Source organism: Diuraphis noxia, unplaced genomic scaffold (genome assembly GCF_037042655.1).
Source record: "Diuraphis noxia isolate RWA-SAM2 unplaced genomic scaffold, SU_Dnox_SAM2 contig0005, whole genome shotgun sequence".
NCBI classification, from domain to species: Eukaryota; Metazoa; Arthropoda; class Insecta; order Hemiptera; family Aphididae; genus Diuraphis; species Diuraphis noxia.
In genome coordinates, this window is record NW_028301715.1 from 38,486,213 (window position 1) to 38,501,374 (window position 15,162).

General features: G+C 25.3%; 3 protein-coding genes across 7 annotated transcripts; 2 read left to right on the plus strand and 1 right to left on the minus strand.

The window, feature by feature from the left end:
- Nucleotides 1-1,613: 1,613 nt before the first annotated feature.
- kraken (serine hydrolase like 2 kraken) lies at nt 1,614-12,293 on the minus strand. Of its 5 annotated transcripts, none has more exons than XM_089228337.1 (6): nt 12,275-12,293; nt 9,883-9,959; nt 9,058-9,218; nt 8,483-8,715; nt 8,208-8,394; nt 6,521-7,044 (listed from the first exon to the last, which is right to left on the minus strand). In XM_089228337.1, exons 2-6 carry the CDS (start codon nt 9,950-9,952, stop codon nt 6,775-6,777), a joined length of 921 nt encoding a protein of 306 aa, XP_089084463.1. In that variant the 5' UTR covers nt 9,953-9,959; nt 12,275-12,293; the 3' UTR covers nt 6,521-6,774. The 5 variants fall into 5 exon arrangements, with proteins under 5 accessions (XP_015369633.1, XP_089084463.1, XP_015369631.1 ...); XM_015514145.2 differs by lacking the exon at nt 12,275-12,293 and adding an exon at nt 11,846-12,073; XM_015514141.2 differs by lacking the exon at nt 12,275-12,293 and adding an exon at nt 10,740-11,124.
- LOC149055290 (52 kDa repressor of the inhibitor of the protein kinase-like) lies at nt 2,136-2,612 on the plus strand (the record flags this gene model as incomplete). Its single annotated transcript, XM_089229537.1, has 1 exon — nt 2,136-2,612. A coding segment is annotated over one exon (477 nt), but the record flags the coding sequence as incomplete, so codon positions are not given.
- Nucleotides 12,294-12,562: 269 nt separating the features above from the next.
- LOC107165757 (uncharacterized) lies at nt 12,563-14,720 on the plus strand. The gene is made up of 3 exons (XM_015514148.2): nt 12,563-12,826; nt 13,236-13,375; nt 14,031-14,720. Exons 2-3 carry the CDS (start codon nt 13,244-13,246, stop codon nt 14,139-14,141), a joined length of 243 nt encoding a protein of 80 aa, XP_015369634.2. The 5' UTR covers nt 12,563-12,826; nt 13,236-13,243; the 3' UTR covers nt 14,142-14,720.
- Nucleotides 14,721-15,162: the final 442 nt, after the last annotated feature.

Consider the following 15,162-nt stretch of genomic DNA (forward strand, 5'->3'; position numbering starts at 1 on the left):
AATATAAAATCCATATTTATTTATTTTATAAATAATAGGTATTAAACTAATAACCAATAAGATTACTTTGAAAAAATCTGTTTTCTTTACTTCTAGACGTGGGTAAATAAATCTATAATCGTAGGTAGTTTTAGATAAAAAGTGACAATATATACCTATCATAATGAAAAATTGAGAACATTAACATAAATAATACATTTTTAAATTATTCAAACAATAAAAAAACGGTAAATTTAATTTAATTCAAATATTAGAAATGTTTTAAATATATAGGTTAGGTATGTATAAATATAGGTACCTACCAACATTTATTAAATTTATTTATAAATATTTTGCCGGTAAAAGTGGTATAATGACTGTCAAAAACGTCATCTATATTATATTGTTGATAATAAACCTACTATCTCCATTATAATCTGCCCTATAGAAGGTAAAATTATTGAATACTTTATTATTGTAGCTTCTTTGTTCAAAATTTTATTTTTTATAAAAGTTTAATAAATACCTTTATATTCAGACTATATTGACCCAAATTGGAACCTATTGAATAAAGTAAAAACTTCTTTTTCTTTTTTTCCTTCGCCTTCTCTCCCAACTATTTTAGGTCTAGTAAAAACTAAAAGACCAAATTCAATATCCATCTATCATTAGAATATGTCGAGGCTAATCGCGATCTAAAAAATGTATAAAAGATTACATTTTTCCTTGTGATAAAAAGGAAAAGTAGGTATACGGCGGACAAGTATTGTGTAAATTATAATTATATAGTTAATATATTAATATATTATATTATTATGATATGTAGTTAAATAGGTACATATCTATGGGCTATCATCATGTAGCCTTAGAATAATTTGCACCACTAATGAAGTAATGAATAATGATAGACCAAATTTTGTACAGTAGATTATTTCAATATAATAAAAGGTTTTCTTTAGTTTTGTTGTCATTTAGTTACTTAATAGTTCATAAATAATAAATATAATACCTATTACGTCCAATATAGTCAAATAACTTTTTCTTATAAATTAATCAATAACAATTAACAAGTTATAAAGACTAGAATTTTTTTAAACCGTAAACAGGGTTCTGCGGTTATATAATATACATTGTAGTACAGCATAATGTTATTGTGAAATTATTAATATAATGTAATATAGGAATAACTATATAGGTGTCTGAGGCTAAGCAATATGAAAACAGTACGGCTCCCATGTAGTGATTTATAACGGAAAAAAAAATTACTAGGTGTATAACTTGTTTGTTTTCTGTGGCCCGGAGGCCAGATTTTCTGGGTGGTCAGAGGCCTTCAATTTTGTATAAATTGCTATATTATGTTAGAGAATAAACGATACAGGAATGAGTGGCAGTATTGTACTATTGTGATAAACAGTTCCCACCCGTTCCTGGTTTTTGAACAGGAAAAAAAAGGTACCTATATAACTTATATTGCCTAAAATAATTAATCAATGGTGTAATATTAAGGTACTTATAGAGGTACTATATAGGTTAAAGCTAGCATTAAACAAAGACATCGAGATGACACTGAATAATTTTCAAGGTTACTGGTTACCTATCGATTAGCGAACAGCGAATAAAATAAATAACAAACATTTTAGTGATTATCCACGTTCGTTTATTATTTTTAATGTATATATAGTATTATAGTTAGGTTATAGCTGTTATAGGTATACATAATTCATACAATTTACTATAATTTACAAATGTATATTATATACTTGTTCACTTGTACCAGTTGTACCTATAATATACAGAATGTCCCGTGAGGATTTACCCATTGCTATATATCTCCCGAAATGATGTAGTTATCAAAATTCTGGCTTTGTAAGACTTACAGGGATAAGAACTACAATTATTTCATATTTTAATGTTTTGATATAAAAAGTATATTTTTTATTTAATTATTTCCAAAAACATCAACTATATGGCAGTGCCGTATCCAGGGGGTGGGCTTTTGGGCTTAAGCCCCCCCCCCCCCCCGAAATCTCAGGAAAAATATTTTTTTAGTATAATGCGTTATGCGTAATGGGTTCATATCACAGAACAATATCATATTATGGTTCATGTCATAGTAATAATGTTGACGACCTTTTAGTATATTAAGGTTGTGGTGACGCGGTAGTATAAATTCTTTATCTTCTTTATTACCAAGCAAAATTGGTAATTTATCATTTAGTGATATACAGCCAGCTATTGATTTTTATGAAGAAGATTTAAGATCTAATAACCAAAACATTCACATGGACTTATTAAAAAATGAATTTGAATTTTGGAAGCAAAAATGGTCTAATGAAGAAAATAATTTACCAAAAAATGCATTAGACACATTATCAAAATGCCCCGAAGATTTATTCCCACATATAAATATTTTATTAAAACTTCTTGCTATTTTGCCTGTATCAACGGCATCGGTTGAAAGAAGTTTTTCTTCTTTAAAAAGAATCAAGACCTATTTAAGAAACTCTACCGGTAAGGCAAGATTAAACGGATTAGCTCTTATGAATATCCACAGAGACATACAAATTGACACAGATGCTATTTTAAATATGTTTGCGTCTAAAAAGGAAAGGCGTTTAGATTTTAAATTGTGACAATTTAATAATGAATGCATTATACATTAAAAACTATGTGTATATATTATATGTTTTAAATTATTTCCTATTTTCCTATAAAGTTAAGTATGTTTAAGCCCCCCCCCCCCCCCCCCGAAAACAAATCCTGGGTACGGCACTGCTATATGGCCATTTTTTAGAGTTTATTTTCTGAAAATATTGACGTTTCAAAATTGTATTTGTACTGTTCGTACTGTTATCAAACATGTCACTCATCGTCATGCAGCGCGCGTGCTCGCATGGCCGACCAAACGTTTTCAATAAGTATGATTATAGTTATAATCATATTTTATTTCAACAATACTAGAAAAAAATTAAAAATCAGGAAATTAATGAAAATACAATTTTGAAACGTCAATATTTTCAGAAAATTAAACTCTTACAAAATGGTTATCTTTAATATTTTTGAAAATAATCAAACATATATAAAAAATATAGTTTTTAAATTTTTTACCAAACCATTCAAATAAATCAAAAACTGAAATAATTGTAGTTGTTATTCCTGTGAGTCGTATTACAAAACCAGAATTTTGATATACCTCCATTATTTCGTTAGATATATGGGTAAATCCTCACGGGACATCTGTATAATTAAAGTTACAAATTACAATCAAGCAACATTTTTAAAAAATTTTAAAATGTGTGGAACAATTTTCGAAGCATCATTTAAATGTACATGATGAGACCCTTCAACTTCTACGTAGTTAAAATCACCTGTAGATTGTTTTATCGTTTCTAATATACTTTGAAAAAGTGGCCAATTATCACGCACCCTACCCGGAACTGCTTTGATCATTAAGTAACGACAACGAATCTGTTTGGCAAATTCGTTTGTAATGTCAAATGACGGTAAAACGAACCTGTTTACCTATAAAAAAAAATAACAAAATAATCTAGTTACTTATTGTGCAAATAATTATTTAATAACGTACATTTAAATTAACGGTAACTTTTATGCTAAGCACAATACGTATAGGTACATATACAATAAACGATATATGATAGTACAAAATTAATACTATTATATAGCTATAGCTATAGCAGGGTTTTAATCATATTAAAACGAATATTTAATAATCAACGATTTTTCAAATGTGTACACCCTTTTTTACAGTTAATTATATAAAGAATAATTTTTTGAAAATGTTTATGTATCTAATTAAAAATGTAAAGGATTAATTTCTTTGTTATTAAAATGTTTGTCCTTAAGATAATAGCCAATAAAAATGGTTTTACAAAAATATTCATTAATATATGGACCTTTTATCCTTAGAACACAAAGTTCAATAATTCAAAAAATACTAGTACTAATTTAAATTTGTACGTCAAAATGTTCAGAAAATTATCCATTATATAATTTACAGTTGAAAAAAGATATTCTGATTTGAAAAATGGAAGTAGATCTTACATAGGACACTCCTTAAGGCTTTAAGTAGTACAACAAATCTCGAGAATTTGAAAATACAGTCTTAAAGTATATTTAAAAATTCCAAAAATTCTAGATTATGCACGATAATTATAATACAGATATTTTCTAAAACAAATACATGATCAAGGTAAGGTCTTACGGCCGTTGGAGATAAAATTAAATAATATATTATGTGATATGTTAGTAGGTACTAACGGCCCTTAGGTATATAGAACGTGGATTCAAATTTATTAGCATTTTTTTTTCTGAAACATTATAAGTTAGGTATAGAGCTACGCATTTTTGGGGTTTTAAGGCATTTTGTTCGTAAGTTATTTAAATTATTAAATTTAGTTAAAAACATTCTTTTATTTCACGTATAAAATATGATTATGTACATTGCACATTTGTACCATTAATTCTATAATTAATGATTTTACCTATTGCGTTGCGTGATTTCAATTTTTTGAATAGTTAGATCACGAAACTGTTGGAGAAATCAATAAATTATTATTATCATTCAACTAGTTTTATGATAATGTGGGATTATCGAATATCGATACCATCCACTAACCAATAACAATTAACGACCCCATCGTTCACATCGTCACATCGTTCTCAAATTGTATTACCCGTGACTTACGCCTTCGTCAGTGGCGCCGAAGTCCATGTTTATGTATGGCAGCTGCCATACATATAAAAATTTGGCTGGGGGGTGGGTCTTTAGATGAAAATTAATAGGAATAGGATCACAAATTATTAAGTAATATTGCCCATTGGGCATTGAGAATATTTGGTATTAAACATCAATGTTTTCGTTGAACCCTGAACAATAAACGCTAAATAGTTCATAATAAATAATAATACAATCAATAGTAAGAACAGTAACAACTATTAGCGCAGAAATCGGTGTCAGTTGCTTAGCACTAGTCAGCAGTCAGTCATTACTTTATTAAGTATTCAGGTCAGAGTGAGCGACTTATTTGTTATTTTTGTTGAGTTTATTGTCTACTAGTGTTCATGTACTATTTCTGTTAACTGAATAGTTTATAATTAAATGAATTATTATTTAATATACTTAGTTTATATTTTTAGTTATCACTTTTTCTATTATTTTGACTTTTGTCTTTTGAGTTTTGACTTTTTAAGCACGTTTATTTTTAATAATTAAAATACTTTATTACCTATATTAATATATTATATGAATGTTAATACTGCCTTATCGACTATTATTTATACATTTAAGAATTGAGTATACTTATTTTATGTACATACGTATATGGTATATCCGATATCGTATATAGAAACAAATATTTTGATTTGTGGGTTGTGTTGTAGGTGGCGGGTGGGTGGGTGGGTGGTTGTTGGAGATTCTTGCCATACATTTAATTTTGTACTTCGGCGCCACTGGCCTTCGTCATTAACTCATTAACACACATTATAATTACACACTATTTTGTTAATAAGCAAAAATCATTTAATGAAAAATCTATATTGCTATTTTAAAATTAAATATATAATACCAAAATGAAAAATTTGTATATTATTAATCTTTATTAATATTATGATAAAAAGCCATATTTAAAATATAAATAATATCGTACATATTATGTTGCTTGCAAATTAATAATTCTCTAAAAATATACTTTTAAATTTCTATAGGTTAATACTTTAATGGATAATTAACATTTATCAAAGATAGGTACTGGTAAACATCATCTTATTAAAATAAAATAGATTTCTTTCTACCGTTCAATTTAGGAAGATTAGCATATGATTTTTGTTAAAAAAAAAAAATATCCTATATTTTCGTGTCCATTGCTTATATTTGTTATTCAATCACAGCTGTTAGACGTCTCACACACCTAGTTGAAGCTTACATTTGTACAACGAACTCGAAACTCCAGTCCTTATTGTCCCTAAATGGTCGCTTTCGATTACTAGTGGCCCACTATATATTAACTTATAAATATAATCTAAATTATATAACATTTAAACATACAACTAAAATTCATTTCAATTAATGGAATCACCGATCCATGTATAATCATGGAGCAGCAACAATTTTCTACACAATTGGATTTGACTTTCCCTAACTAAAAACTTTCAAACTTAACCAAATCACCAAATCCCTAATCTGTCATTCTACATTCATTAAATTCTCTCCATAACAATTTTTCTCATCACAATAATCGATAGTAGTTGATGTAGTCAAAACTTTTAGATAAACGTTTCTATAACCATAAAAATTGCTAGTAACATAACTTATGTCTAACCCTCACATCAAGTTTTGGACCTCTGTACTAAACTTTATTGTGGGTCCTATAAACTATTATTGAATATAAAATAAGTATTTATAACAACATTTCAAAAGGCCCAACAGCCCAGCCCTTGTGAGAACCTTGTATGTAGCCATGATTGTCTAGGTACCTATTTTGAGCTATTACTAGGATGCGTATAATGAGGTAACAAAATAGTATACATACCTATAAGCTTAGGTATATTAATATTAAACATATTATATAATATAGACCTGTTGAAATGTAAATTATACATAAAACATAATATAAACAAGAAAGTATAAAATATTAATATCTTAAATATAAATATTATAGCACTGCTATACATAACATGATGAATTATGTATAATATATATACATGTGTGTTATGTATAATATATGAGGACTAATAGCAACTATTTTATAATTACATGTTATACAATATAATATAATATCACAGTGATGAGCTGATAGGCTGTTGAATGAAACTTGCAACATCTGAAGCTAAGCACTCAGGATTATTGAGATGTAAGTGATGAGTACCGTCATATTCCTTAAAAACAAATTCCTTTGCATTCATTTTTATTATTTCCAAAACTTGTGAGTAGACTGGCCAGTTATCTAATGATCTGTATGGTTTAGCTTTAATATTCATATAGCGACATGTTATTTGACCAGCAAATGTTATTACTACATCTAGAGATGGTAAACCCATCCACACAACCTGTACATGCAAAACGTAATATTACGATTTTAGATAGCAATCCCATTAGCGTTTTAAACATTTTTACATTGATACCTACCTAACTCCATATTTTATAGTGCACTACATAATCACTAAACTAGGTATATACTAAGTTTTAATGAAAATAACATACCTATTATTTCATGATATATTTAAAAAATATTTTACAATATAAAATATACCTAAATACACATTAGTTAAATTGAATTTACATTTAAGAAAAATTTAAATTCCACTAAGAAAATGTAATATCCACATGTGTTGTTACCATCTTCCAAAAGAAAATTTCTATTCAGAATGTCTATTTAAGAACCCATTTTATTTTATTAATATAATTATATTTATCTACTATAGTAAATTGGCCTATCATCAAAATTTAAAGCTAAAAATATTTTTCAGGGAATCTTTGAAGCTTTTATGAATATTATTTTTATAGATCGAGTGGCTAAATACACAACCCATAGATTATAGGTTGATGGTTATACAATTTTTAAAATATTCAAGTCTCTTTTTGAAATTTAAATACAAATAAAAACCCATGAGACACCCTGGATTTGGACCTATTAATTTTATAATTTTATTCACCCTTAAATTAGAATCATTATTATAGTTCTGAATTTTAATAGCATTTATGCTGATAGTATAGTAAGCTCTGCCAAGTCTATAATAACTTTGATTGTATTTTATAATTATATTAGTAAATAGAATTTTTTTTCTTAAATTCAAATAAAGTTAAAAAAATTGTAATTCCTTCAGGTAAATATAACGATAATTAGGGAGAGAGTTTACACTGCTTGCATTTTAATAGTTACATATTATATGGGAGATCCAGTAAGGTTTTCATACATTTTTGCGAATTTTAACACTAATGAGAATTGTATATTAATAATATTTAATACAATAATACAACAATAAGTTATATGTATATAAATAAAAACTTAATAAGACTTTTTAAAATGTTAAATTATAAATTATAAAAATGATTTTAGTATATCTAATAGGTACTATTTCTAAACACATGTTTTTATGAAATTAATGGTTAATTGCACTTTTGTACTGGACATGGAAAGTTTATTTGTTCATATTAATTATTTCCTTATGATAAATATCTAAAAACAATATATATTATATATATTAATTACCTTAAGACGTATATCTCTTGAAAACAAATATTTGTTATCTTTAACACGATACATGCCACGTCTCATAAGTATTTCACAAGATTTACGAGTCAATGTACCATGATGTCCATCCACAACTAAATCAATCATATCAGAGTATTTGTAAGAAGGCATTTTATCAATTCCTAATGCATCGTAGTATATGAGTCTAAAACATGTTTTAGATATTTGTTTATTAATCATATTTCCATATTTGGAAATTAATATAAACAAAATATGTATCAAATAAAACTAACTTATCGACATTTGGTCCAGTATTTTTAACAATTTCACTAGGATCAAAAATTACAGGTGCTACTGTGTCAATGGATATCAACATTTCTGTATCATCGGGGTATGATGCTGCATATAAAAATCCAATAGCTGCACCCAAAGAATGGCCCATGATAGAAACTTTTCTCCAATTATAATGTTTGACTATTCTCCTCAAAATAACTAGACCATCCCAAAATATGTAATAAGGTAAACCCTAAGAATTATATAATTATTAATTTAAATAATCTATAGTCTTAACATGAACAATTTATTAACAAGTTTTTTCATGAAATATTTGAAATATCATAGATAATTCAGATTTTCAAATAAGAAAGTTCATTAGATAATTATATACATATAAAATATACTGTCACAAGTAATTGATAAAGAATATATTATAAAGTATCTTATAAATTATAATGAAACTAAATTACTTATCACTGGATAATGACTATATGAAATTACATTAGATATTATTATGTTATAAAAATGTATGTACAGTTTAAAAATTGAATAAAAATCATAAATTTAATTTATTGAAAAATAATGTTTTTACCGAGGGAATATGAGAAGATCGTCCATGTCCTGGTAGATCTATACATAAAAAAGATAAATCTTTTGGTAGTAATTCAATTAAAGGATCAAAAGTCCCAGCATTATCTTGCCATCCATGAATTGCAATTATAGGCTGTTTATCTTTTGGTCCCCACCATTTACCTAATAAACAAATAAAATTAATTAAATTCTATAATAGCTATACAAATATTGAATATATGTGTGTGAAAAGTATAATTCTTTAAACTCTTTGGTAGAAATTTAAGTTATTAGGCATAATGATTCTTAAATTCAACAAATAAATATTGATTATTTTAAGTCACAATATAATTTTTTTAAATAGTGCAACAAGAAAATTTACACACCTTACTTATTATTAAGATAGAAAATTAACATTCTGTTTTAAATATTACCTATACAAGAATAATAGACCATGAAGGTATCAGTGATAGAGCTTCTAGTAATACTACTCCATAATAAATGCTTATGTCTCTTAATAATAATAATTAGGGGGACGAGGTGGCCGAGTGGTCTACCGCGTCGGCTGTGGCTCAGCCGGACTGGGTTCGATCCTAGACCATCAGGCGGCATTTTTCTCCGGGCAAGTCACGGTGTCCGGAGAACAAGTGCCGCAATCCCCCACTCCGGGGAATGGCAGAAACCTACAGGTGCCCCAATAGAAATTCTGCCAAAACTCTCATCCACGTGTAAAACCAACCTACAGTTCCATAAAAAATCTACAGTACTACCCCCTTCCCAATGGCCTTAGATGCCGCGGGATAATTAAAAAAAAAAAAATAATTAATAATACTACTTAGATACTTACCACTTATAAAACCAAATGGTACAGGAATTTGAATTTCTTCAAATGATGGTCTACTAATAGATGGTTCCATTGTTAATCTAAAATAAGATATATTAACACTTGAATTATAATATTAAAACTAATATAAATAATTTATATTTTTAAGATTAAAAACTAAAAACTAAACTATATTACTAATAAAATTGTAAACTACCTAAATCACTGAGTAACCTTACAAATTATATCTGGTTAATCGTTATTCCAATTAAATAACAGATGCCAAATAATAAATGGATATTTTATTATAATCAAATTAATAAGTAACTTATAATATTAAATCAACTTTAAAGTTATATCATTATACATATTATATAGAATTTCATGTCAGAGATTAATATGTTTTTCATACTCTTATATAATAGGTACCTATGCATATTACGTATAGTACTTTATGTAATATTTTTTTTAACTGTTACAATAAATATAAAATTTTTTAAATATTGATTTACCTAAGGTATTCTTCAAAAATTTGATTATACTTTAAAAAAGTTATTTATTTCTAAATATTAGTTAGAAATAGTGAAATATATCTTATACAAATTACTATAGGTATACTACCTATAATATTTTAAATTATTGAAATATCAAATGCCTCAATTACAAATAACCGACCCATAGAAGGTGTTGATAAATTTCAACAATAAAAACATCTTAATAAAATTACAATAAAATTCTAATTTTCATTGACAAACAATATGTTAATTCATATAAATGGTTGTATTTTAGTAATAGGTATCCAAATAGTAATAGGTATACATTTGTTAGTAAAACAAAATATAACAATAATAAAGAACTATCTAACATCAATAGGTACATACTCTGAGATATTGCTGCATCAATAAAATATTGTTCCAAAGCTTGTATTATGCTATACCATTATTATAACTTAACAATCAAAAATGATTGTGTTATAAAAGTATTCACTTGCAAAATAATTGTTTGTACTTCAGTTATAATTTACATAGTAAATTTAAAAAAAAATACATCAATCAGTATTCACTAATGTATTGTAAATGTAATTTTAAGTTGCATAATGTTGCATAGCTATTGTTCCCTATAGATTTCTAGTAACAAATAACATTTAGACACAGGTGAAGAATAAATTTAAATAACTCATTAGAACAAGAAATATTCATGAAAGTATTAATTAATTATAGAGTTATGGTCAATTTTTAAGATTATATACATGATTAATTAGTCTATAATGAATATTATATATCCATCCAAATTAAATTTGAAAGGTTTGATATTTATTAAGGATATAGCAGCTCATATTTTGAGTATTATACCTAAATAGATCTTATAAAATAATTTAGATTATCATTATTCATTATATAATTGTTTCATTAAAACATTAAAATTAAGCTCAAAACTATTAAGTTATTTACAAGAAATTAAAAATAATTAGGATATCACACAAATTTTCATAGAATATACAACCATAAAACATTTTGATTACGATTTTTAAATATTAACATATACCTAATTAAAAAAACAAAAAATTAATTAAGAATAGAAAGGTGAATTTATTTAATTTATATTATTTATGATAATGTAGAATTTAGGCAAATAAATTCCGTACAATAAGAAAAATATAATATGAATAACAAAGCATTGAGTTTAAATATTAAAGATTTTATATCAAAAGCAAATACATTTTCAAAACTTTGGAAGCCTTAATGTGTATGTAAAAATAAGATTTACACATACTATAATTAAATACATTATTATTTTTTTTTTTTTAAGTATAAAAAATGAATTTTTATTAAAATATTCGTGAATTTATACATGCCAATGTCATTAATATACATATATGACAGAGATCAGACAAAGATTATAAACGTATATTAATTAATAATAACTGATCAATCTAAACTAAATAAATTAATAAATTACTATGGATGTAAAATAATTATGTACATACATGTAACAAAATCTATTAAAATGATAATAATTTGAAGAACAAAACCTTAAAATATGGAAGAACAGAAAATGTTGTTATATACAAAATAAACTATAATATGGTTTATAGTTTAGTTATATACATTTCTTTAACTTTTCTATATTAGAAATATTAAGTAATATTAAGTTTAAGAATATAGATTATATATAAAACTAGAGGAAAATGATGATGAAAAACCAGAAAAAAAATGATAGTTTGGATGAGCTTTAATTATTTTACTATGGTTTGAATCAATTGATATCAATCCACCTTGGTTTGAATCATTGAATGTGTGATAAAATGTATATAAGACATTTTGAAATCCGGTTAGTTCATGGTTCTAATGGTTCATAGCATCGATGTATATAAACTATATATATATATATAAGTATAGTTTATATACCTCATTACCTCAATGGTTCATAGCCACAATTATTACGTAAATGTTTTTCTTATTATCATTAAATAATGTATGCGATTGTATATTTGCACAGACTTCTATAATAGTACCAAAGAACAAACATAGTACATAAGTATAGAAGTCTGTGTATATTTGTATGTCAACATTTATTATCAATGACTACAACCGTGATTACAACATAGATAATAAAGAATTATTATTATCTTTATTATCTATGATTACAAGAATAAAAGACGTGATAACACGTTCACGAAAATCAATAACAATAATAATTTCAATTTTTAATGTTATTACTTTATTGTTTATTAGTTCTTTCTTCTTTATTTGTTATTTATTATTGTTGTTATATTGATGAACGGGAACGACTATAATTATTTCGTACCGAGTATAATTATTGTAGAATTAACTATTTTTTTTTTTTATTAAGAATACGAAAATTGTCAATGGTCAATAATTGCCTATTACATTCTAATAGAAATTTAACATTTTTAAATAAGTATTTTTTTTATAATATTCTACATTTTGGCTGATACTGTTGATAGGTATTAAACATTTATTTTCTATATTTTTATTTTTACTGAGTAAATATCATTATACATTTATAAATGACTGATAAGTTACATTAGCACATTAAGTCTGAAAAGTGTATACATTTATTCTAAAATACTTATAAATATATTGTTAACATCAGAAGAAATACTATAATATTGATAATCTCAGATTTTTACGATAATTAAGTGTTTGGTAAAAAATTATTTTACAAACTTGCAGCAACCTTGTATTCAAAAGCTGTTCAATCATTAGTATTTTGCTTCCTTAAATTAAAAAAATATATATATACGTTTTATACAATTATACATCTTACTTAAGTGTATTAAATAATGTTATCTCTTTTACCTAATTATGTATACAACAACAATAATATATTTTTTGTTTCATTTTTTTTTCTAGTTTTCAACATGTTTCCAATGGAAGAATCAGATGAAGTATTTGATGCTGTAATCCGTTATGGTTTATACTTAGTTGCTATTTTTCAATTAGTATGCATAACAACTGTATTTTTATTGACTGATCAATCTAATGACTCAAAAGTAAATATCAATAATGCTAAAATAATTTATATTAATTAATTTTTAAGTTGATGAAATAACGATTTAATAGTCAGTGATGTGATGAGTAGATTCCAATAGAATCATAGTTCCATTCTAAAATTATTTAGATGATACACTAAACTCTAGTAAAAAAGTACTTTTGTACTATAAAAAACTTAACTATTCAATATAACAATATTGTGTTGAAATCATGCCAAAAAAATACTAGTGTGTTTAAGTTTATTTTAGATTTCTCCAATATATGTTTTTTAATCATCTTTCTAGACAAATATTTAATCTTTTATAAATTTTTATCATCCATCTTAATCAATTTTAAAAAAGTATTATCTATTTATTTGTTTTTAACAAAATTTCTAAACACCTTTTCTTTTCATCAGTGTGATAACTCCTATTACAACATTTACAATATTTTCTGTTTTAATTTTAATTCTCAATCTACTTTTATCACATTAGTCATTAAAATATTTCAAAGTATGGCTCTATTGTTGGTAATATCAACTACTGAAGTAATAAACATTATTTAATTTACCTTAAACGTAAAATAAAGATACTGAACTTTAAACGCCATTAACCCCGGTGGTTGAAGCATATTTGTTAAATAAAAAAAATACTGAATCATTTTATTGAATCTTAGGATAACGGTGATGGCAGTGAATATGACTCTGATGGTAGTACATTTGCATCACCTAGACGTCCATATTCTCATCATAGATCAAGAAAACAAGACAAGAAGAAAAGACGATGAGTTCAAATAACTTATACTTGTAATATTGTTCCTTTTTAAATTTAACTATTTCCTATAGTGATCTTATACTTATAGGTGTTTTTTTTTATATACACAACCTTAAACTTTTAAATCTCATTATGTATTTTACTATTTTACTAATATTATTTATTACCTTTACATTGTTTATTTATATAAACTCTTAAACATGTACATTTAGAAAAAAAAACAATTTTTAAATAAGTTACTCAATATTTTTTTAATCAAAATTCTTTGTTGTGCATTTTTATCATAGACTGATCAACTTATTAACTTATTAGCTAATATATCTATGAAATATGATTTATATAATATATTACATAATTATGTATTTATGTATATTATATAATATATATGTATACTTGGTGGTTATCAGTCACATGCCCAGAAAACAAAGATTAGTAATATTAAGCAATTAATAATTTTTGGTCAAGTAAACTTTTAATATTATTTGACTGATTCTGTATAATGCTATTTATGCTCTAGTAACACTACAGAATATTTACTTCAAATTTTGTATATCTTTTAAATGTATGACTTTAATATATTTACTGAAAAATATATTGTTTCTTTATAAATCCTTAGTCTGCATGAACACTTTTTACTAGATTGTCAACTAGTATATTATGTCTCGTACTGTGTAGGTAGCTTAAACTGTTATTAATAAAAGTAATATTATCATCAAATTGATACTGATGGTAGAAGATAAAATTAATGTATCAAACTAGTACTTTAATCATCATTACTAGAGTTTGGAAGTTGTAGGGGTTTGCATAATATTCTATAAGTTCTTGATTTATAGCAGACAGCAGAGTAAACAAGAAATCTATAATATCGTAAGTTTGAAAATTAAAAATTTTGCCATGGTTTATCATGCTCATTGTGATCAATTTATGAAAAAAAATGCATATTTTTTGGTGTACATAGGTACCTATTAAAATTTTTCTAAAATAAAGTTATTCATTTTTTTTCTTAAGCTATCAATTTTTATAATAATATTGAA